Genomic DNA, 25,412 nt, shown 5'->3' on the forward strand with positions numbered 1-25,412 from the left:
GTCTGTGACCTGTCCTTTATTAGCCAGCACTCAAGTGATGAAGGTGGGTGGAGCTTCCCCTTTTATACCGGAAAGTCCAGGTTAGGAGTGTCTCCCACAAGTTCACCACCTAGCGGTCAATGTTCTCAAGGTGTACAACTTAGGTCAGTTTATACATGGGTTACACTGATAGTTGAATACATGACATCACCTCCCCCCCAAAGTCTTATTGGGATCACAGGTTGAGTCTCTCTGGTGGTTTACGCTCCCTTATAGAGCGCCTGAGTTGGGGCTCCGGTTGTTGGGCACTGGCCTGAGTGTCTGCTGTTTGCGGTGCCTCAGGCCTGTCCGGACTGCCCACAGTGACTGGGCTCTCCTTCACTTGGTTCCGGTGTTCGGTCACCTGTGGTGGAGTGAACTCTATATCGTGTTCTTCCTCTGCTTCTTCTATGAGGTTGCTGAACCTCCTTTTAGTTTGATCCACGTGTTTGTGGCAGATTTGTCCATTGGTAAGTTTAACTACCAAAACCCGATTCCCCTCTTTGGCAATCACAGTGCCTGCGAGCCATTTGGGCCCTGCAGCGTTATTAAGGACAAAAACAGGGCCATTGACATCAATACATCGCGCCCTCGCACTCCTGTCATGGTAGTTATATTGTGACTGACGCCTGCTCTCAACAATTTCTTTCATAGTACGGTGTATAAGGGATGACCTAGTTTTGAGCATCCTTTTCATTAGCAGCTCTGCGGGTGGAACCCCTGTGAGCGAGTGTGGTTGGGATCTATTGACCAACAGGAGGCGTGATAAGGGCCTTTGTAGGGAACCCCTTTGGATTCTGAGCATCCCCTGTTTGATTATCTGCACTGCTCGTTCTGCCTGGCCGTTTGAGGCCGGCTTGAACGGTGCCGTTCTAACATGGTTAATTCCATTGCCTGCCATGAAGTCCTGGAATTCAGTGCTTGTGAAGCACGGGCCATTGTCACTGACCAAGATGTCCGGTAGACCGTGGGCGGCGAACATTGCCCGTAGACTTTCTACCGTGGCAGAGGATGTGCTTGAATTAAAACTGGCACACTCGATCCATTTGGAGCAGGCGTCGACGACAACCAAAAACATTTTCCCCATGAAAGGACCTGCGTAGTCCACATGGATGCGTGACCAAGGCTTGGCGGGCCAGGACCAGGGGCTAAGGGGGGCTTCCCTGGGCGCATTGCCCAGCTGGGCACACGTGTTGCACCTGCGAACACAAAGTTCCAGGTCTGCGTCTATCCCTGGCCACCAAACGTGTGACCTGGCAATTGCCTTCATCGTGACAATGCCCGGGTGCCCATTGTGGAGTTCTCTGATAAACACCTCTCTGCCCATCTGGGGCATGACTACTCGGTTTCCCCACAGTAGGCAATCGGCCTGAATCGAGAGTTCATCCTTGCGCCTATGAAACGGTTTAAATTTCTCAGGGCATGCCCTGTACGTGGCTGCCCAGTCCCCATTCAGGACACATTTCTTGACTAGAGACAGTAGCGGGTCTTTATTTGTTCAGACTTTAATCTGACGGGCTGTCACAGGTGAGCCTTCGCTTTCGAAAGCTTCAACAGCCATGACCATCTCAGCACCCTCGGTGGTGGCTAGTGGGAGCCTGCAGAGTGCATCGGCGCAGTTTTCGGTGCCCGGTCTGTGCCGAATTGTATAGTCATAGGCGGCTAACATAAGTGCCCACCTCTGTATGCGGGCCGATGCATTCGCATTTATGGCCTTGTTGTCGGCCAAAAGGGACGTTAGGGGTTTGTGATCTGTCTCCAGCTCAGCTTTCCTGTCAAATAGGTTTACTGGTGCATTTTTTTTTACCGCATATACACAGGCTAGCGTTTCTTTTTCTACCATCCCGTAGCCCCTTTCTGCCTGGGACAGACTTCTGGAGGCATAAGCTACCGGCTGTAACTGACCCTTGGCATTGACATGCTGCAACACACACCCGACCCCATAGGATGACGCATCGCACGTTAAAACAAGTTTCTTACATGGGTCATATAGCGTTAACAGAGTGTTGGAACATAACAAATTGCGTGCTCTATTAAAAGCCCTTTCCTGGCTGTCCCCCCAGACCCATTCGCGACCTTTGCGTAGGAGCACGTGTAGCGGCTCTAACAGCGTGCTCAATTTGGGAAGAAAGTTACCAAAATAATTCAGGAGCCCCAGGAACGAACGCAGCTCCGTCGTGTTATGGGGTCTGGGTGCTCTCTGGATCGCTTCCATCTTGGACGCAGTAGGGCTGATCCCGTCTGCTGCTACCCTCATCCCCAGGAATTCTACCTCTGGAGCTAGGAAGACACACTTCGCCTTTTTCAGTTGCAGACCGACCCGATCTGTTATACTCAAACAACCCCTTGTGTGTCGTGATGGTGGTCAGCTTCTTCGACTCACTCGCCAGCTCCTGGGTCATGTAAGCTGAGGTCAGGTCCAATTTTGAAAAATGTTTGCCACCGGATAGCATCGCAAAGAGGTCCTCCGCTCTTGGTAGCGGGTACTGGTCTTGGAGTGACACCCGATTGATGGTGGCCTTGTAATCGCCACATATCCTGACCGACCCATCCGCCTTGAGCACCGGCACAATCGGGCTCGCCCAGTCACTGAATTCGACTGGCGAGATGATGCCTTCCCTCAGCAGGCGGTCCAATTCGCCTTCTATCTTTTCCCGCATCACGTACGGCACCGCTCTGGCCTTGTGGTGTACTGGCCTGGTGTCCGGGTTTATGTGAATCACTACCTTGATCCCCATGAAAGTGCCGATGTCAGGTTGAAATACTGAGTCGAATTTGTCCAGGACCTGTGAGCATGATACTCGCTCCACAGAAGAAATTGCATTGACATCGCCCCATTTCCAGTTCATGACAGCAAGCCAACTCCTCCCCAGCAGTGCGGGACCGTCCCCCGGGACAATCCAGAGTGGCAACCTGTTCTCCAAATCTTTGTGGGTCACGACTACCATGGCGATGCCTAGCACCGGAAAGATCTCCTTTTATATGTCCGTAGCTGTGCGTCAATCGGCAATAATTTTGGCCTCCTGGCCTTGGACACCCACAACCTTTCGAACTGTTTGATACTCACCAGGGGCTGGCTGGCCCCTGTGTCTAACTCCATTAATACTGGGATGCCATTGAGGAGCACTTTCATCATTATCGGTGGCGTCCTGGTGTATGAACTGTATATGTGCTCCACATGAATTCGCTTAACTTCAGCTTCCAGCAATTTCCCCCAGTATTCATTTGGCCTCATAGAGCTTACATCGAGCCCGTCCTCCTCGTACATCAACCTGGCTGCAGGCTTCCTGCACATACGCGCCAAGTGACTGCTGACGTTGCAGTTTCTGCAGGTATATTGCTGATACCTGCAAGCTCTGGCTGGGTGTTTGCCTCCACACCTCCAGCATGAGCTGGAGGCCCCGTTGTTGGAAACAAAAGGTCCATTACCAGTCGATCGTCTCTGACTGTCTCTGTAACTGTCCTTAAGCGTACCATTAACAGGTGTTGATGGCCCCATTACTGGCCGCATTGTCCATTGCGATGGCATGAATCGCTGTTCAGTTAGCCATTGTCTTTGTTTAATTCCCCCTTTGGGTTCGACTACATGCTGGGGCATGTCCAATTGCCCCTGTCTGCCTGGAGAACTGTGTGCCGCGTTAACAATGTTGACTCCCTGGTCGTTTGCCACATTTGAGCCAAGATTTTTGTCAAACATCATTCTGGTCTCTTCCTCCCCTGAGATAAATGTCTGGGCTATCAGAGCCGCTGCTTCCAAGGTCAGGTCTTTGGTCTCAATCAGTTTCCTGAAAACCCCAGCGTGCCCGATGCCCTCAATAAAAAAGTCTCGCAGCATCTCCGCTCTGCATGCATCTGGGAACTTACATAGGCTCGCCAGTCGCCGGAGATCTGCCACGAAGTCTGGAACGCTTTGCCCTTCTCGCCACCGGTGTGTGTAAAACCGGTGTCTCGCCATGTGCATGCTGCTCGCCGGTTTAAGGTGTTCCCTGATCAACTTACTGAGCTCTTCGAACGTCTTGTCAGTCGGCTTCTCTGGCGCTAGAAGGTCCTTCATCAGGGAGTACGTTCTGGATCCACAAACCGTCAGGAGATGAGCCCTGCGTTTGTCGGCCGAATCCTGTCCCAACCATTCCTTAGTGACAAAACTTTGCTGTAGTCTCTCAATAAAGTCGTCCCAATCATCACCAACACAGTACCTCTCTTCTGTGCTGCTAGTGGCCATGCTCGCGTGGTTTAAATCCCAGTTTCTCGTCGCCAATAATATGTCCTTACTATACAGTATAAATACACACGAGGCCCATACTTGAGAGAAGGTCACTCTGTGACCAGTTACCTTTATTACCAAGACCTCAAGTGATGGAAGTGGGTGGAGCTTCCCCTTTTATACCTGAAAGTCCAGGTTAGGAGTGTCTCCCACAAGTTCACCCCCTTGGGGTCAATGTTCTCAAGGTGTACAACTTAGGTCAGCTTATACATAGGTTACAATGATAGTTGAATACATGACACTTATGTTTTTAAAAAATATGTATTTTTTGGAATTTTTTTGATGTGATTTAATAGTGTTAAAAATAAACTTACCTTAATGAACAGGGGTTTTAATATAAAAATGAGTGTTTAAATTACATTTTTAGATGTTTTAAAACTCTTACGCTGGTAATACTAAGCTATGCGCCTGCTTTTACCAGGCGTAAGAGTTTGAAGGACAATCGCTGGGCATGAGTTGGGAAAGAGCCCGGTCTCTCCCGCACGGATGTCCTTCTCCCGGGGATACGGAGGATCTTCGGAGAAATGTTGACAGAAACAGGAAAGCTGGTTTTCGGTGCAGGCACATCTCGCCCTGTAAACCGGCTTTTGCGAGACCTCGCTGGGTCCGTGCGAACTTCGTACGCACCCGGCAAGGCCACTATTTCAGGCCCATTATTTTTTTAACTTGAACGGAACACATCCCTGAACTGTTACTGGATCGCTGAAAAGCTGCAGGTTTCAACTAGTGAATTAAACTGGTGATCAGAATTGGAAAAATCCAACCATTCAACGTTGCTGCTCGAGTTATTTGCTCAGTAACACAATAAATAGTCAATAATTAATGAAACAATCCTTAAAATGACATTGGATAGCAGTTCAAAACCACTTTTAAGTGTTCAATACCACACGTGTTGGAGACTAAAAAGGACAAAGAAACACTATTGGGGTCAGATAAACGCAGTAATAAAGCTGAGCAAACCAAGTACTGGGGTTCATTTCTGAAAGAATAGAACTGAAAAGCAGATAATTTATGTTAAACTTCTGTAGAACCTGGGTTAGACCACACTTGGAGCACTGTGCACAGTTCTGGTCTCCATATCCCTGGGTTAGACCACACTGGGAGCACTGTGCACAGTTCTGGTCTCCATATCCCTGGGTTAGACCACACTGGGAGCACTGTGCACAGATCTGGTCTCCATATACCTCGGTTAGACCACACTGGGAGCACTGTGCACAGTTCTGGTCTCCATATACCTGGGTTAGACCACACTTGGAGCACCGTGCACAGTTCTGGTCTCCATATACCTCGGTTAGACCACACTGGGAGCACTGTGCACAGTTCTGGTCTCCATATCCCTGGGTTAGACCACACTGGGAGCACTGTGCACAGTTCTGGTCCCCATATACCTGGGTTAGACCACACTTGGATCACTGTGCACAGATCTGGTCTCCATATACCTGGGTTAGACCACACTGGGAGCACCGTGCACAGTTCTGGTCTCCATATACCTGGGTTAGACCACACTGGGAGCACTGTGCACAGTTCTAGCCTCCATATTATAGATAGGATATAGAGGCACTGGAGAAAGTGCAGAAAAGATTCACATGATGCTAAAACTAACCGTGTACAATGAACAGCAACAGTTGGACAGGTCAGGGCTTTGTTCAGTAAAAAAGAGAAGACTGAGGGGTGAGCTGATCAGGGCTTTCAATCATGGAGAGGTTCGATAGGGTGGAAGTAGAGACGGTTCCACTAATGGGGGAACTAGGGACCATCAATATCAGACAGTCACTGATAAACCCAATGGGGAATTCAGGAGAAACTTCTTTACCCAGAGAGGGGTGAGAATGTGGAACTCGCTGCCACAGGGAGGGGTTGAGGTGAATAGTATCGATGTATTTAAGGGGAAGCTGGTTAAACACATGAGGGAGAGAGGAATAGAAGGATATGGGGGTAGGGTGAGACAAAGGAAGGCTGGAGACCCTTCACAGCAAGAATAAAATCCACAGATATATATGATTTTGGTGGACCTATAATTCAAATGGAACGAGCAATAACGATCGATTTAAATGCATTCCAGTTTGAATTTTCTGAAGCAAGCTGTGAAACATAAGGACCAGCGCAGGCTGTTGGGCTGACTGCCCACTTTCTGGGCTGTGAAATCAGCCAGGATCGAATCGATTGGTGGCACAGGCTCGGGGGTCCTGCCCCTATACTGATAACACTATGTCACTAAGTAACGTGGTGTCTGTGTCTATCTCACACCTCAGACAGTTATTGCACAGGCTCGGGGACCCTGCCCCTATACTGATAACACTATGTCACTAAGTAACGTGGTGTCTGTGTCTATCTCACACCTCAGACAGTTATTGCACAGGCTCGGGGGTCCTGCCCCTATACTGATAACACTATGTCACTAAGTAACGTGGTGTCTGTGTCTATCTCACACCTCGGACAGTTATTGCACAGGCTCGGGGGGTCCTGCCCCTATACTGATAACACTATGTCACTAAGTAACGTGGTGTCTGTGTCTATCACACACCTCGGACAGTTACTTGCACAGGCTCGGGGGGTCCTGTCCCTATACTGATAACACTATGTCACTAAGTAACATGGTGTATGTGTCTATCTCACACCTCAGACAGTTACTTGCACAGGCTCGGGGGGTCCTGCCCCTATACTGATAACACTATGTCACTAAGTAACGTGGTGTCTGTATCTCTCACACACCTCGGACAGTTATTGCACAGGCTCGGGGGGTCCTGCCCCTATACTGATAACACTATGTCACTAAGTAACGTGGTGTCTGTATCTCTCACACACCTCGGACAATTACTTGCACAGGCTCGGGGGGTCCTGCCCCTATACTGATAACACTATGTCACTAAGTAACGTGGTGTCTGTATCTCTCACACACCTCGGACAGTTACTTGCACAGGCTCGGGGGGCCCTGCCCCGATACTGATAACACTATGTCACTAAGTAACGTGGTGTCTGTGTCTATCTCACACCTCAGACAGTTACTTGCACAGGCTCGGGGACCCTGCCCCTATACTGATAACACTATGTCACTAAGTAACGTGGTGTCTGTGTCTATCTCACACCTCAGACAGTTACTTGCACAGGCTCGGGGACCCTGCCCCTATACTGATAACACTATGTCACTAAGTAACGTGGTGTCTGTATCTCTCACACCTCGGACAGTTACTTGCACAGGCTCGCTCAGTGCCGATGTCAGCAGCCTTCTCTTGCCATCAGCTTTATACAGGCAGGTGTAGTTTCCTCCATCCGCGTGGCCCATCTCCGTGATGGTGAAGTTAACGGAATGACTCCGGGCTGCAGCAGGCTGAACATCCGAGTAATTGAACTCTCCGTGTTTGTATAAGTAAAAGGTGAAGCCAGGAAGTGAGACGGGACTTGTACAGTTAAAGGTAACTTTTTCACCCTTCACAACAACACTGGAATTCACGGACAGCAACGGTTTTGGTGCACCTGTAATTACAATGGGACAAACAGTGACGATGATTTATATACAGGCATCGCTTCGATAGTCCTAACTATTACAGCTCAAATCAGAGAATCGCAGACATTTACAGCACAGGAAGCCATTCGGCCCATCGTGTCCACACCGGCCGACCAAGAGCTACCCAGCCTAATCCCACTTTCCAGCTCTCGGTCCGTAGCCCTGTAGGTTACGGCACTTCAAGTCCACATCCAGGTACTGTTTAAATGTGGTGAGGGTTTCTGCCTCTACCACCCTTTCAGGCCGTGAGTTCCAGACCCCCACCACCCTCTGGGTGAAGAAATATTTCCTCATCGCCCCTCTAAACCTCTCCCCAATTACTTTAAATCTATGCCCCCTGGTTGTTGACCCCTCTGCTAAGGGAAACAGGTCCTTCCTATCCACTCTATCCAGGCCCCTCATCATTTTATACACCTCAATTAAATTTCCCCTCAGTATCCTCTGTTCCGAAGAAAACAAACCCAGCCTATCCAATCTTTCCTCAGAGCTAAAATTCTCAACATCCTCATAAATTTTGCAATGGAGGCTGTCCACAGAAGGTTCACTCGGTTGATTCCGGAGATGAGGGGGTTGACTTATGAGGAAAGGTTGAGTAGGTTGGGCCTCTACGCATTGGAATTCAGGAGAATGAGAGGTGATCTTATCGAAACATTTAAAATAATGAGGGGGCTTGACAAGGTGGATGCAGAGAGGATGGTTCCACTCATAGAGGAAACTAAAACTAGGGGGCATAGTCTCAGAATAAGGGTCCGCCCATTTAAAACTGAGATGAGAAGGAATTTCTTCTCTCAGAGGGTTGTAAATCTGTGGAATTCTCTGCCCCAGAGAGCTGTGGGGGCTGGGTCATTGAATATATTTAAGGTGGAGATAGACAGGTTTTTGAGCGATAAGGGAGTGAAGGGTTATGGGGAGTGGGCGGGGAAGTGGAGCTGAGTCCATGATCGGATCAGCCATGATCTTATTGAATGGCGGAGCAGGCTCGAGGGGCCAAATGGCCGACACCTTCTCCTATTTCTTATGTTCTTATGCTCTTATGTAATCTCCTCTGCACCCGCTCTAATGCAATCCCATCATTGCTGTAATGTGGAGACCAGAACTGCACGCAGTACTCCAGCTGCGGCGCTCTTCGAGCACGTGGTGCGTGCAATGGCCTCGAATAATCAGAATCCCGAGTCCCTGAAGACGACAAACTGATCCTCCTCGGTGACTTCAACGCCAGGGTCGGCAGGGGCACAGCCCTCTGGGGAGGTGTGATTGGCAGGGAGGGGGTAGGGAAAGCTAACCCCAGCGGTACCCTACTCCTGACAAACTGTCCAGAGCACGACCTTGTCATCACCAACACCCTGTTCCACCAGAGGGACAAGTACAAGGCATCGTGGCAACACCCTCGCTCCAAACACTGACACCTGCTCAACTGTCATCGTCCGAGCCAGGGATCGCAAGGATGTGCGCATCACCCGCGCCATGACAGGAGCTGACGACTGCTGGACAGACCATCACCTAATCCGATCCATCATCGACATTAACATTGACCCAAAGCAAAGGGGACAGCAGAAACAATGCCGCAAAGAAATCAATGCAGGGGCACTCCAAGACCCAGCTAAGAGAGCCCGATACAGTCAGTGTCTCACAGCTAACCTGGCGACCCTTGATGACCCTGAGACACAGAATGCCCGCAGCGCTTGGTCTGTCCTCCAGGCCTCTATAACCAGTGTCTGTGAAGAGACACTTGGTCACTCAACCAGGAAACACCAGGACTGGTTTGATGAGAATGATCAGGAGATCCAGGAGCTAATAGATCGCAAGCGCAGGACATTTCTGAACCTAAAGCAACAACCCAACTCGGGAGCAGCAAAGCAGCTTTACAGACGGCTCAAGGCCGAGGTCCAACAAAAAACCCGGGACCTAAAGAACAGGTGGTGGGTGGAGAAAGCCCAGGAGATCCAGCAACTGGCCGACAGCCACGATATGTGAGGATTCTTCATCGCAGTCAAGGCCACCTATGGCCCAAGCACCCAAGGCCCCACCCCACTGCTGGCCAAGAACGGGGAAACACTCATCAAGGACACCGAGGCTGTCAGGGCCCACTGGAAGGAGCACTTTGAAGATCTCCTCAATCGAGACTCTGCCTTTGACTCGAGTGTTCTCGACTACATCCCGCAGCATGCGACCCACCACCACCTCAGTGAAACCCCAGCACTGCACGAGGTAGAAAAGGCCATCCGTCAGCTGAAGAACAACAAGGCATCGGGAGCGGATGGAATCCCTGCTGTGGCACTAAAGTATGGTGGAGAGGCACTGTTGGCACGGATACATGATCTCATCTCTCTCATCTGGAGGGAGGAGAGCATGCTGGGGGATCTCAGAGATGCAGTAAACGTGACCATCTTTAAAAAAGGGGACAAGTCCGACGGCGGCAACTGCAGAAGAATCTCCCTACTGTCGGTCACTGGGAATGTCATCGCAAGAATCCTCCTCAACCGTCTTCTCCCTGTGGCTGAGGAGCTCCTCCCGGAGTCACAATGCAGATTCCGTCCACTATGGGGTACAACGGACATGAACTTTACGGCGCGACTTCTGGAGGGAACAGCACCAACCCTTGTACATGGCCCTCTTTGACCTACAAAGACTTTGACACTGTCGACCGCGTGGGATTATGGAGTGTCCTTCTCTGTTTCAGGTGCCCCCAAAAGTTTGTCACCATCCTCTGCGATGACATGCAGGCCGTGATCCTGACCAACGGATCCACCACAGACCCAATCCGGACCGGGGTCAAGCAGGGCTGTGTCATCGCACCAACGCTCTTTGCGATCTTCCTCGCCGCAATGCTCCATCTCACGCTCAACAAGCTCCCCGCTGGAGTGTAACTAAACTACAGAACCAGTGGGAACCTGTTTAACCTTCGTCATCTCCAGGCCAGGTCCAAGACCGTCCCATCCTCTGTAGTCGAGATACAGTACGCAGATAATGCTTGCGTCTGCGCACATTCAGAGACTGAACTCCAAGCCATCATCAACATCTTCACAGAGGTGTACAAAAGCATGGGCCTTACACAAACCAACCTGACCCCACCACACAGCACTGCCCCCTGGTTATCAAAATCCACGGCTCGGCCTTGGACAATGTGAATCATTTCCCATACCTTGGGAGCCTATCAGCGAGAGCATACATGGACGACGAGATTCAACACCGCCTCCAGTGCGCCAGTGCAGCCTTTGGTCACCTGAGGAAGAGCGTGTTTGAAGACAAGGACCTTAAACCCGGCACCAAGCTCATGGTCTACAGGGTTGTAGTGATACCTGCTCTCCTGTATGGCTCTATGAGTTGGATTATATATAGCAGGAATCTCAAATCGTTGGAGAAATACCACCAGCGCTGCCTCCGCAAGATCCCACAAATCCCCTGGGAGGACAGACGCACCAACATTAGCGTCCTCGACCAGGCCAACATCCCCAGCATCGAAGCACTGACCACACTCAACCAGCTCCGCTGGGCAGGCCACATTGTTCACATGCCAGACACGAGACTCCCAAAGCAAGTGCTCCACTCGGAACTCCTACACGGCAAGCGATCCCCAGGTGGGCAGAGGAAACGTTACAGGGACACCCTCAAAGCCTCCCTGATAAAGTGCAACATCCCCACCGACACCTGGGAGTCCCTGGCCAAAGACCGCCCTAAGTGGAGGAAGTGCATCCGGGAGCCGAGAGCAGGCAGAAACCAAGCGCAGGCAGCGGAAGGAGCGTGCGGCAAACCAGTCCCACCCTCCCCTTCCCTCAACCACTGTCTGTCCCACCTGTGACAGAGACTGTGGCTCTCATATTGGACTGTTCAGTCACCTGAGAACTCACTTTTAGAGTGGAAGCAAGTCTCCCTCGATTTCGAGGGACTGCCTATGATGGTGATGACCCAGTACTCATGCTGTGGCCTAATTAGAGTTGTATACAATCCCCACTGAACTTCCCTACTCTCGACTAATACAGGAAAACATTCCATATGGCTTTTTAAATACCTTTTTGACCTGTCCTGCTACCTTTAAGGATCTGTGAACATACATTCAAGACCCCTCTGTTCCTCCACACCTCTTAGTATAAGAACATAAGAAATAGGAGCAGGAGTAGGCCATTCGGCCCCTCGAGCCTGCTCTGCCATTTAATAAGATCATGGCTATTCTTCGACCTTAACTCCACTTTCCTGCACTGTCCCCATATTAAAATTAAGGAGGAAGAGAGTGATATATTAGATGGGATAAACACAGTAAGAGGAGAAATATTAAGGAGTTTAGCATCTTTGAAAGTAGGTAAATCGCCAGGAACAGATGAAATATATCTGTATACTCCGTTTCCTCCCATTTAATGTGTATTGCCTTGCCTTGTAGCCCCTCCCCAAATGCATTACCTCACAATTTTCCAGATTTAAATTCTATTTTCCACTTTTCTGCCCAAACTAATGCTGAGCCCTGCGGAACCCCACTGGAAACATCCTTCCAGTCACAAAAACACCCATCAACCATTACCCTTTGCTTCCTGCCACTGAGCCAATTTTGGATCCAATTTGCCACTCTCTCATGGGCTTTTACTGTTTTGATCAGTCTACCATGTGGGACCTTGTCAAAAGCCTTGCTAAAATCTATATACACTACATCGTACACACTGCCCTCATTGATCCTCCTCGTTAGGTCCTCAAATAAATCAATCAAGTTAGTCAGACACGACCTTCCCTTTACAAATCCGCGCTGACTGTCCTCGATTAATCTGTGTTTTTCTAAATGAAGGTTTATACTGTTCCTCAGAAATGATTCCAGTAATTTGCCCACCACCGAGATTAAACCAACTGGCCGATAATTACTCGGTTTATCCCTTCCTCCCTTTTGAAACCATGGAGCAATGTTAACAGTTCTCCAGTCCTCTGGCACAACTCCTGTAGCCAGAGAGGATTGGAAAATGATGGTCAGAGCCTCTGCAATTTCCTCCCTTGCTTCTTTTAGTAGCCGGGGATATATTTCATCCGGTCTTGGCGATTTATCTACTTTCAAAGATGCTAAACCCATTAATACTTCCTCCCTCCCTATGTTTATCCCGACCAATATTTCACTCCCTTCCTCCTGAACTTCAAGGTCGGCCTCGTCCCCCTCTTCTGTGAGGACAGCCGCAAAGTATTCATTACGTAGCTTCCCACATCCTCCGCCTCCACACACACATCACCATTTGGTCCCTAATAGGCCCCACTCCTTCCTTAGTTATCCTCTTGCTCTTTATGTAATTGTAAAATATCTTTGGGTTTACTTTGATTCTGTTGCCAGTATTTTTTCATGCTCTTTCTTTACTTTCCTAATTTCCTTCTTACTTTCACCCCTGCACCTTCTATACTCTTCCAGGCTCTCTGCAGTATTGAGCTCCCAATATCTGATATAGGCTTCCCTCTTTGCCCTATCTTACCCTGTATGCACCTCATTATCCAGGGGGCTCTACATTTGTCAGCTCGAACCTTTTTTTTTGTGGGAACATGTTTACCCTGAACTAAATGTCCCTCCCTCTTCATTGCCTCCCATTGCTCTGACACTGATTTACCTTCAAGCAACTGTTTCCTGTCCACGTTGGCTAAATCACCTCTCAGCCTCGGATAACTGGCCTTTCCCCAATTTAGAACCTTAACAGCTATTTTATCTTTTTCCTTATCCATAATTATGCTAAATCTGACTGAATTATGCTCACTAGCACCAAAATGCTCTCCCACAGATACTCCTACAACCTGCCCGACTTCATTCCCTGGAACTAAGTCTAATAAATGCTCCTCATCTTGTTGGGCTTGCTACATATTGGCTCAAAAAAGTTCCCCAGAATGCAATTTAGGCATTCTGCCCTCTCCAAACCTTGCACACTAATTCTCTCCCAGTTAACATTCAGGTAACTGAAATCTCCCACTATTAGTGCACTATTGTTTTTGCAGTTGTTAGAAATTTGTCGACAAATTTGCTCTTCTATCTCCCTGGGACTGTAAGGGGGTCGACAGTATGCTCTCAGCAGCGTGATCGCCCCTTTCTGTTCTTTAGTTCAACTCCATCTCGCCTCATTTGATGATGGAGAATGAAACAGTTAATTCAGAGACCATGGTCCAGAACTTAAAGAAGGGTAACTTTGAAGGTATGAGGCGTGAATTGGCTAGGATAGATTGGCGAATGATACTTAAGGGGTTGACTGTGGATGGGCAATGGCAGACATTTAGAGACCGCATGGATGAACTGCAACAATTGTACATTCCTGTCTGGCGTAAAAATAAAAAAGGGAAGGTGGCTCAACCGTGGCTATCAAGGGAAATCAGGGATAGTATTAAAGCCAAGGAAGTGGCATACAAATTGGCCAGAAATAGCAGCGAACCCGGGGACTGGGAGAAATTTAGAACTCAGCAGAGGAGGACAAAGGGTTTGATTAGGGCAGGGAAAATAGAGTACGAGAGGAAGCTTGCAGGGAACATTAAGGCGGACTGCAAAAGCTTCTATAGATATGTAAAGAGAAAAAAGTTAGTAAAGACAAACGTAGGTCCCCTGCAGTCAGAATCAGGGGAAGTCATAACGGGGAACAAAGAAATGGCAGACCAATTAAACAAGTACTTTGGTTTGGTATTCACTAAGGAGGACACAAACAACCTTCCAGATATAAAAGGGGTCAGAGGGTCTAGTAAGAAGGAGGAACTGAGGGAAATCCTTATTAGTCGGGAAATTGTGTTGGGGAAATTGATGGGATTGAAGGCCGATAAATCCCCAGGGCCTGATGGCCTGCATCCCAGAGTACTTAAGGAGGTAGACTTGGAAATTGCGGATGCATTGCCAGTCATTTTCCAACATTCCATAGACTGTGGATCAGTTCCTATGGAGTGGAGGGTAGCCAATGTAACCCCACTTTTTAAAAAAGGAGGGAGAGAGAAAACAGGGAATTATAGACTGGTCAGCCTGACATCGGTAGTGGGTAAAATGATGGAATCAATTATTAAGGATGTCATAGCAGCGCATTTGGAAAGAGGTGACATGATAGGTCCAAGTCAGCTTGGATTTGTGAAAGGAAAATCATGCTTGACAAATCTTCTGGAATTTTTTGAGGATGTTTCCAGTAGAGTGGACAACGGAGAACCAGTTGATGTGGTGTATTTGGACTTTCAGAGGGTTTTCAACAAGGTCCCACACAAGAGATTAATGTGCAAAGTTAAAGCACATGGGATTGGGGGTAGTGTGCTGACGTGGATTGAGAACTGGTTGTCAGACAGGAAGCAAAGAGTAGGAGTAAATGGGTACTTTTCAGAATGGCAGGCAGTGACTAGTGGGGTACCGCAAGGTTCTGTGCTGGGGCCCCAGCTGTTTACATTGTACATTAATGATTTAGACGAGGGGATTAAATGTAGTATCTCCAAATTTGCGGATGACACTAAGTTGGGTGGCGGTGTGAGCTGCGAGGAGGATGCTATGAGGCTGCAGAGTGACTTGGATAGGTTAAGTGAGTGGGCAAATGCATGGCAGATGAAGTATAATGTGGATAAATGTGAGGTTATCCACTTTGGTGGTAAAAACAGGGAGACAGACTATTATCTGAATGGTGACAGATTAGGAAAAGGGGAGGTGCAACGAGACCTGGGTGTCATGGTACATCAGTCATTGAAGGTTGGCATGCAGGTACAGCAGGCGGTTAAGAAAGCAAATGGCATGTTGGCCTTCATAGCGAGGGGATTTGAGTACAGGGGCAGGGAGGTGTTACTACAGTTGTACAGGGCCTTGGTGAGGCCACACCTGGAGTATTGTGTACAGTTTTGGTCTCCTAACTTGAGGAAGGACATTCTTGCTATTGAGGGAGTGCAGCGAAGGTTCACCAGACTGATTCCCGGGATGGTGAGACTGACCTATCAAGAAAGACTGGATCAACTGGGCTTGTATTCACTGGAGTTCAGAAGAATGAGAGGGGACCTCATAGAAGCGTTTAAAATTCTGACGGGTTTACAGAGGTTAGATGCAGGAAGAATGTTCCCAATGTTGGGGAAGTCCAGAACCAGGGGTCACAGTCGAAGGATAAGGGGTAAGCCATTTAGGACCGAGATGAGGAGAAACTTCTTCACTCAGAGAATTGTGAACCTGTGGAATTCTCTACCCCAGAAAGTTGTTGAGGCCAATTCACTAAATATATTCAAAAGGGAGTTAGATGTAGTCCTTACTACTCGGGGGATCAAGGGGTATGGCGAGAAAGCAGGAATGGGGTACTGAAGTTGAATGTTCAGCCATGAACTCATCGAAGGGCCGAATGGCCTACTCCTGCACCTATTTTCTGTGTTTCTAAATGTCAGCCATTTCGCTAGCTGTAATTGCTTGTTTAACCAATATTGCCCTCGTTTAAACCCACTCATTGTCTCTCGTCCAGCGGTGAACAATTACTGCATGAGTTTAAACTACTTTTTCGTGCTTAGTTTTGCTACCTATTCATATTTACATGCAGATTCTAAGCAACAATGATTACATTTCACACGCTGTTAAAATGCTTTGCCATATCCAGAAGAGCCAAACGACACTATCTGAACGTTGTATTCTGGTGAGATAACTGGTGAGTCAATAATATGGAAGACTGAAGTATCGGCATGAAATGCTTGGGGCAAAACATTTGGCATGAACTTAGGCATAGTTGGCATCATTAAACAGACGCTAACTATCAGCAGCCAAATTGACATGTTGATATTCCAATCATTCAATGAGTATAAAGTGGCTGGGGATTTGACCACACACTTGAAGATGTGAACTGAGGGGTTGGGGTGAATGCTGGACACGATTCATGCTGTCGGTGCTGGTATAGGGCCATCCTGTGGGGGTATAGGCCCATCCTGTGGGGGTATAGGGGCCATCCTGTGGGGGTATAGGGCCATCCTGTGGGGGTATAGGGCCATCCTGTGGGGGTATAGGGCCATCCTGTGGGGGTATAGGGCCATCCTGTGGGGGTATAGGGCCATCCTGTGGGGGTATAGGGCCATCCTGTGGGGGTACAGGGCCATCCTGTGGGGGTACAGGGCCATCCTGTGGGGGTACAGGGCCATCCTGTGGGGGTGCAGGGCCATCCTGTGGGGGTTTAGGGCCATCCTGTGGGGGTATAGGGCCATCCTGTGGGGGTACAGGGCCATCCTGTGGGGGTACAGGGCCATCCTGTGGGGGTACAGGGCCATCCTGTGGGGGTATAGGGCCATCCTGTGGGGGTATAGGGCCATCCTGTGGGGGTATAGGGCCATCCTGTGAGGGTATAGGGCCATCCTGTGGGGGTATAGGGCCATCCTGTGGGGGTATAGGGCCATCCTGTGGGGGTATAGGGCCATCCTGTGGGGGTATAGGGGCCATCCTGTAGGGGTATAGGGCCATCCTGTGGGGGTATAGGGCCATCCTGTGGTGGTATAGGGCTATCTGTGTGTTCAGGACCCATTGTTACAAAGATCATGAGCTGAGCGCAGAAACCTTGAACAGTCAACACTGGTATATTACAATAAAGATAATTATTTGACAATATGCAGCTCGTTGCACAGACATGTTAACAGTCTCTGTATCCCGGCACTCACCTGCTATAGTGACCGTCACAGGCTTGCTAAGCTGGGATTGCCATCGCCTCCGTTTCACGCTGCCTCTGTACCGACATTGGTAGCGCCCGCCCTGGTATGCGCTGGTAACCGTGAATGTTCCAATGTTGTCCTTGGTGAAGAGTTGCCGTGAGGTGAGCAGTTCATTATCTTTGTAGAAGTAGATTTTGGCGCGAGGCTCCGTGCTCACGGTGCAGGTAAGTGTGACCGTCTCACCTCTTAAATACACCCCGACAGATTGATCCAGAGAGATCCGTGGTGCAGTTAGCGCTTCTGTGGGAAAACAAATTCAACAAGGCTGAGAAAGTGAATTGTAGATTTCACATTTGGTGGTAGGTTGGTTATTAAATAGCGACTGTACGGTAATCAAAGCCAGCGTAACATCGGGCACACAGATTACACAGAGGCAGAGCTGGCGCTTTCATTAGTGCAATCAAATGGCGGCGCAAATAAATTGAATCAGCCAGGCGTCTATTTCCCAAATCAGGTTCAGCACATACATTTATCTCGGGGACATCAGCGCAACAAAAAGAATTGCATTTCTAAAGCGCCTTTCACGAGCACCCGTCGTCTCAAAGGGCTTTGCAGCCAATGAAGCACTTTTGGAGTGCAGTCAGTTTTAATGCAGGAAAGGAGGCAGCCAATTTGCGCACAGCAAGCTCCTTAAAACAGCAATGTGATAATGACCAGATAATCTGTTTTTGTTATGTTGATTCAGGAATACATATTGACCAGGACAACGGGGATAATTCCCTTACTCTCCTTTGAAATAGTGCCATAGGACATTTTACGTCAACTTGAGAGAGTAGAAGGGGCCTCGGTTTAATGTCTCATCTGAAAGATGGCACCTCCGACAGTGCAGCGCTCCCTCAGTACTTTCCCTCGAACAGTGCATTGCTCCCTCAGTACTGCCCCTCCGACAGTGCGGCGCTCCCTCAGTACTGCCCCTCCAACAGTGCAGCGCTCCCTCAGTACTGCCCCTCCGACAGTGCGGCGCTCCCTCAGTACTGCCCCTCCGACAGTGCGGCGCTCCCTCAGTACTGCCCCTCCGACAGTGCGGCGCTCCCTCAGTACTGCCCCTCCGACAGTGCGGCGCTCCCTCAGTACTGCCCCTCCGACAGTGCGGCGCTCCCTCAGTACTGCCCCTCCGAGCCGAAAGTACGGCGCTCCCTCAGTACTACCCCTCCGACAGTGCGGCACTCCTTCAGCAGTGCACTGGAGTGGAGGTCGGTGATTGGAGCGTGGGCAAGTACAGCAGGAGCAGTGGGAACTCGGGGACACTTCCGGTGTCCCTGGGCGCTACGTGTGTGGGAAGTGTATCCGCCTCGAGCTCTTGACGGTCCGCGTTGCGGAATTGGAGCTGAGGGTGGATTCACTCTGGAGCATCCACGATGCTGAGAATGACGTGAGTATCACGTGTAGTGAGTTGGTCTTACCGCAGGAGAAGGGTCCACAGCCAGATAGGGAATGGAAGACCAGCAGGAAGAGCAGTGCAAGAAAGATAGTGCAGGGGTCCCCTGTGGTCATCCCCCTGCAAAACAGATACACTGCTTTGAGTACTGTTGGGGAGGATGACTCATCAGGGGAGGGCAGCAGCAGCCAAGTTCATGGCACTGTAGGTGGCTCTGCTGCAAAGGAGGGCAGGAAAAAGATTGGGAGCGCGATAGTGATAGGGGATTCGATGGTGAGGGGAATAGATAGGCGTTTCTGCGGACGCAACCGAGACTCCAGGATGGTATGTTGCCTCCCTGGTGCAAGGGTCAAGGATGTCTCGGAGCGGGTGCAGGACATTCTGAAATGGGAGGGAGAACAGCCAGTTGTCATGGTGCACATTGGTACCAACGACATAGGTAAAAAAAAGGGATGAGGTCCTACGAAAAGAATTTAAGGAGCTAGGAGCTAAATTAAAAAGTAGGACCTCAAAAGTAGTAATCTCGGGATTGCTACCAGAGCCACGTGCTAGTCAGAGTAGGAATCGCAGGATAGCGCAGATGAATATGTGGCTTGAGCAGTGGTGCAGCAGGGAGGGATTCAAATTCTTGGGGCATTGGAACCGGTTCTGGGGGAGGTGGGACCAGTACAAACCGGACAGTCTGCACCTGGGCAGGACCGGAACCAATGTCCTAGGGGGAGTGTTTGCGAGTGCTGTTGGGGAGGAGTTAAACTAATATTGCAGGGGGATGGGAACCTATGCAGGGAGACAGAGGGAGACAAAAATGAGGCAAAAGCAAAAGACAGAAAGGAGATGAGGAAAAGTGGAGGGCAGAAAAACCCAAGGCAAAGAACAAAAAGGGCCACTGTACAGCAAAATTCTAAAAGGACAAAGGGTGTTAAAAAAGCAAGCCTGAAGGCTTTGTGTCTTAATGCAAGGAGTATCCGCAATAAGGTGGATGAATTAACTGTGCAAATAGATGTTAACAAATATGATGTGATTGGGATTACAGAGACGTGGCTCCAGGATGATCAGGGCTGGGAACTCAACATCCAGGGGTATTCAACATTCAGGAAGGATAGAATAAAAGGAAAAGGAGGTGGGGTAGCATTGCTGGTTAAAGAGGAGATTAATGCAATAGTTAGGAAAGACATTAGCTTGGATGATGTGGAATCTATATGGGTAGAGCTGCAGAACACTAAAGGGCAAAAATCGTTAGTGGGAGTTGTGTACAGACCTCCAAACAGTAGTAGTGATGTTGGGGAGGGCATCAAACAGGAAATTAGGAGTGCATGCAATAAAGGTTCAGCAGTTATAATGGGTGACTTTAATATGCACATAGATTGGGCTAACCAAACTGGAAGCAATACGGTGGAGGAGGATTTCCTGGAGTGCATAAGGGATGGTTTTCTAGACCAATATGTCGAGGAACCAACTAGGGGGGAGGCCATCTTAGACTGGGTGTTGTGTAATGAGAGAGGATTAATTAGCAATCTCATTGTGCGAGGCCCCTTGGGGAAGAGTGACCATAATATGGTGGAATTCTGCATTAGGATGGAGAATGAAACAGTTAATTCAGAGACCATGGTCCAGAACTTAAAGAAGGGTAACTTTGAAGGTATGAGGCATGAATTGGCTAAGATAGATTGGCTAATGATACTTAAGGGGTTGACTGTGGATGGGCAATGGCAGACATTTAGAGACCGCATGGATGAATTACAACAATTGTACATTCCTGTCTGGCGTAAAAATAAAAAAGGGAAGGTGGCTCAACCATGGCTATCTAGGGAAATCAGGGATAGTATTAAAGCCAAGGAAATGGCATTCAAATTGGTCAGAAATAGCAGCGAACCTGGGGACTGGGAGAAATTTAGAACTCAGCAGAGGAGGACAAAGGGTTTGATTAGGGCAGGGAAAATGGAGTACGAGAAGAAGCTTGCAGGGAACATTAAGGCGGATTGCAAAAGTTTCTATAGGTATGTAAAGAGAAAAAGGTTAGTAAAGACAAACGTAGGTCCCCTGCAGTCAGAATCAGGGGAAGTCATAACGGGGAACAAAGAAATGGCAGACCAATTGAACAAGTACTTTGGTTCGGTATTCACTAAGGAGGACACAAACAACCTTCCGGATATAAAAGGGGTCAGAGGGTCTAGTAAGGAGGAGGAACTGAGGGAAATCTTTATTAGTCGGGAAATTGTGTTGGGGAAATTGATGGGATTGAAGGCCGATAAATCCCCAGGGCCTGATGGACTGCATCCCAGAGTACTTAAGGAGGTGGCCTTGGAAATAGCGGATGCATTGACAGTCATTTTCCAACATTCCATTGACTCTGGATCAGTTCCTATCGAGTGGAGGGTAGCCAATGTAACCCCACTTTTTAAAAAAGGAGGGAGAGAGAAAGCAGGGAATTATAGACCGGTCAGCCTGACCTCAGTAGTGGGTAAAATGATGGAATCAATTATTAAGGATGTCATAGCAGCGCATTTGGAAAATGGTGACATGATAGGTCCAAGTCAGCACGGATTTGTGAAAGGGAGATCATGCTTGACAAATCTTCTGGAATTTTTTGAGGATGTTTCCAATAAAGTGGACAAAGGAGTACCAGTTGATGTGGTATATTTGGACTTTCAGAAGGCTTTCGACAAGGTCCCACACAGGAGATTAATGTGCAAAGTTAAAGAACATGGGATTGGGGGTAGTGTGCTGACGTGGATTGAGAACTGGTTGTCAGACAGGAAGCAAAGAGTAGGAGTAAATGGGGACTTTTCAGAATGGCAGGCAGTGACTAGTGGGGTACCGCAGGGTTCGGTGCTGGGGCCCCAGTTGTTTACATTGTACATTAATGATTTAGACGAGGGGATTAAATGTAGTATCTCCAAATTTGCGGATGACACTAAGTTGGGTGGCAGTGTGAGCTGCGAGGAGGATGCTATGAGGCTGCAGAGTGACTTGGATAGGTTAGGTGAGTGGGCAAATGCGTGGCAGATGAAGTATAATGTGGATAAATGTGAGGTTATCCACTTTGGTGGTAAAAACAGAGAGACAGACTATTATCTGAATGGTGACAGATTAGGAAAAGGGAAGGTGCAACGGGACCTGGGTGTCATGGTACATCAGTCATTGAAGGTTGGCATGCAGGTACAGCAGGCGGTTAAGAAAGCAAATGGCATGTTGGCCTTCATAGCGAGGGGATTTGAGTACAGGGGCAGGGAGGTGTTGCTACAGTTGTACAGGGCCTTGGTAAGGCCACACCTGGTGTATTGTGTACAGTTTTGGTCTCCTAACTTGAGGAAGGACATTCTTGCTACTGAGGGAGTGCAGCGAAGATTCACCAGACTGATTCCTGGGATGGTGGGACTGACCTATCAAGAAAGACTGGATCAACTGGACTTGTATTCACTGGAGTTCAGAAGAGTGAGAGGGGACCTCATAGAAACGTTTAAAATTCTGACGGGTTTGGACAGGTTGGATGCAGGAATAATGTTCCCAATGTTGGGGAAGTCCAGAACCAGGGGTCACAGTCTAAGGATAAGGGGTAAGCCATTTAGGACCGAGATAAGGAGAAACTTCTTCACCCAGAGAGTGGTGAACCTGTGGAATTCTCTACCACAGAAAGTAGTTGAGGCCAATTCACTAAATATATTCAAAAGTGAGTTAGATGAAGTCCTTACTACTCGGGGAATCAAGGGGTATGGCGAGAAAGCAGGAATGGGGTACTGAAGTTTCATGTTCAGCCATGAACTCATTGAATGGCGGTGCAGGCTAGAAGGGCTGAATGGCCTACTCCTGCACCTTTTTTCTATGTTTCTATGTTTCTATGAGAGACTAGGGAGGGACGTGATCGGGGCCCAGGAGACGAGTGAGTTCGGGGCCCAGGAGAGGCGAGGGCCCAGGGGCAGCACGGACCAGCCCACACTGCGATGTGTGAGCGCACTAGGTCCGTGCAGCAGAGCTGGTCTCCAGTCGTCCTGGTTAACCCTTGCCCCTGGACCAAGACCTCGCTCTGTCAAGCCGTGTGGTGGCTGGTGTGCAACGGTCACCCCACGTTAAAACAATCCACCCACAGGCATCTTCCATCCTTCAGGATGTAGTTCAGGACCTCCGACAGTGCGGCGCTCAGCATGGATTTGTGAAAGGGAAATCATGCTTGACAAATCTTCTAGAACTTTTTGAGGATGTTTCCAGTAAAGTGGACAAGAGAGAACCAGTTGATGTGGTATATTTGGACTTTCAGAAGGCTTTCGACAAGGTTCCACACAAGAGATTAATGTGCAAAGTTAGAGCACATGGGATTGGGGGTAGTGTGCTGACGTGTATTGAGAACTGGTTGTCAGACAGGAAGCAAAGAGTAGGAGTAAATGGGTACTTTTCAGAATGGCAGGCAGTGACTAGTGGGGTACCGCAAGGTTCTGTGCTGGGGCCCCAGCTGTTTACACTGTACATTAATGATTTAGACGAGCGGATTAAATGTAGTATCTCCAAATTTGCGGATGACACTAAGTTGGGTGGCAGTGTGAGCTGCGAGGAGGATGCTATGAGGCTGCAGAGTGACTTGGATAGGTTAGGTGAGTGGGCAAATGCATGGCAGATGAAGTATAATGTGGATAAATGTGAGGTTATCCACTTTGGTGGTAAAAACAGAGAGACAGACTATTATCTGAACGGTGACAGATTAGGAAAAGGGGAGGTGCAACGAGACCTGGGTGTCATGGTACATCAGTCATTGAAGGTTGGCATGCAGGTACAGCAGGCGGTTAAGAAAGCAAATGGCATGTTGGCCTTCATAGCGAGGGGATTTGAGTACAGGGGCAGGGAGGTGTTGCTACAGTTGTACAGGGCCTTGGTGAGGCCACACCTGGAGTATTGTGTACAGTTTTGGTCTCCTAACTTGAGGAAGGACATTCTTGCTATTGAGGGAGTGCAGCGAAGGTTCACCAGACTGATTCCCGGGATAGTGGGACTGACCTATCAAGAAAGACTGGATCAACTGGGCTTGTATTCACTGGAGTTCAGAAGAATGAGAGGGGACCTCATAGAAACGTTTAAAATTCTGACGGGTTTAGACAGGTTAGACGCAGGAAGAATGTTGGGGAAGTCCAGAACCAGGAGTCACAGTCTAAGGATAAGGGGTAAGCCATTTAGGACTGAGATGAGGAGAGACGTCTTCACCCAGAGAGTGGTGAACCTGTGGAATTCTCTACCACAGAAAGTTGTTGAGGCCAATTCACTAAATATATTCAAAAGGGAGTTAGATGTATTCCTTACTACTCGGGGGATCAAGGGGTATGGCGAGAAAGCAGGAATGGGGTACTGAAGTTGCATGTTCAGCCATGAACTCATTGAATGGCGGTGCAGGCTAGAAGGGCTGAATGGCCTACTCCTGCACCTATTTTCTATGTTTCTAGGACCTGGAATATTCGGTCCCTCAGGTGAAACACCTGTGAACTCATCCCTTTTTGGCGTGGAAGCAAGTCGTCCTCGACACGAGGCACTGCCTATGATATGATGATGATGGCGTGTCGGCCTAGATTTTTGTGCTCAAGTCCCTGGAGTGGGACTTGAACCTACAACCTCTGACCCCGAGGTGAGGGTACTGCCCTATGAGCTGCGGCTGACAGACGTGCTATCATTGTGGCATTAAACATTTCGCAATGTCAGTTCAGATATGCAAGCGGCAAAATTGGGAATCAAGGAAATAAAAGTGTAAAAATAAAACAACATCTGCATTTAGCCATTTCGAAGGACCTCTGTTATCATTGCGCCTTCTCGGGTGTCTCGGTTCAAAGACTGAAAGGAAGCCTCATTTCTGGAATGCAGCATGTCCTCATTGCTGAGCCAAAGGATCTGACCGAGTCTGAAATGTCCCCTGGGAACAGGGCGGGATCGAGCGCCCGACAATTTAACAGTTTTACACTCCATCAAATCACCAGAGGGTAAAATCGGCGACTGACTGGTTGCCGTGTTTGTTCTGCGCCTGTGCCCTCGGGACTCCGCCCCCGACGCCTTTCGCGCATGCACAGACTACTCGATCCAAAAACCGGGAGCGGGAGTGGTGCCCACAACAGCCGCATTCACCGAGCTGGGAGCTGTGTTGCTGATCTCCCGACCCTCCCGACCATCCTGACCCCTCCCACCGCGATCTCCCGACCTTCCCGATCCTCCCCACCGTTATCTCCCGACCTGCCCGACCATCCTGACCCCTCCCACCGCGATCTCCCGACCTTCCCGATCCTCCCCACCACGATCTCCCGACCTTCCCGATCCTCACCACCGCGATCTCCCGACCTTCCCGATCCTCCACACCACAATCTCCCGACCCTCCCCACCGCGATCTCCCGACCTTCCCGATCCTCCCCACCGCGATCTCCCGACCTTCCCGATCCTCCCCACCGCGATCTCCCGACCTTCCCGATCCTCCCCACCGCGATCTCCCGACCTTCCCGATCCTCCACACCACAATCTCCCGACCCTCCCCACCGCGATCTCCCGACCTTCCCGATCCTCCCCACCGCGATCTCCCGACCTTCCCGATCCTCCCCACCGCGATCTCCCGACCTTCCCGATCCTCCCCACCGCGATCTCCCGACCTTCCCGATCCTCCCCAC

At 49.3% G+C, this 25,412-nt stretch overlaps 1 protein-coding gene across 1 annotated transcript in view; it reads right to left on the minus strand.

The window, feature by feature from the left end:
* LOC139249346 (immunoglobulin superfamily member 1-like) overlaps positions 1-25,412 on the minus strand; it is a 99,917-nt gene that overhangs the window by 22,304 nt on the left and 52,201 nt on the right. Inside the window, exons 8-9 of the mRNA XM_070872327.1 lie at positions 17,358-17,648; positions 7,460-7,756 (exon numbers count right to left, since the gene is read on the minus strand). Coding sequence (XP_070728428.1) covers positions 7,460-7,756; positions 17,358-17,648 — 588 coding nt within the window. The remainder of the gene's footprint in view (positions 1-7,459; positions 7,757-17,357; positions 17,649-25,412) is intronic.

This window comes from Pristiophorus japonicus, unplaced genomic scaffold (genome assembly GCF_044704955.1).
Source record: "Pristiophorus japonicus isolate sPriJap1 unplaced genomic scaffold, sPriJap1.hap1 HAP1_SCAFFOLD_307, whole genome shotgun sequence".
In the NCBI taxonomy this organism is placed as follows: domain Eukaryota; kingdom Metazoa; phylum Chordata; class Chondrichthyes; family Pristiophoridae; genus Pristiophorus; species Pristiophorus japonicus.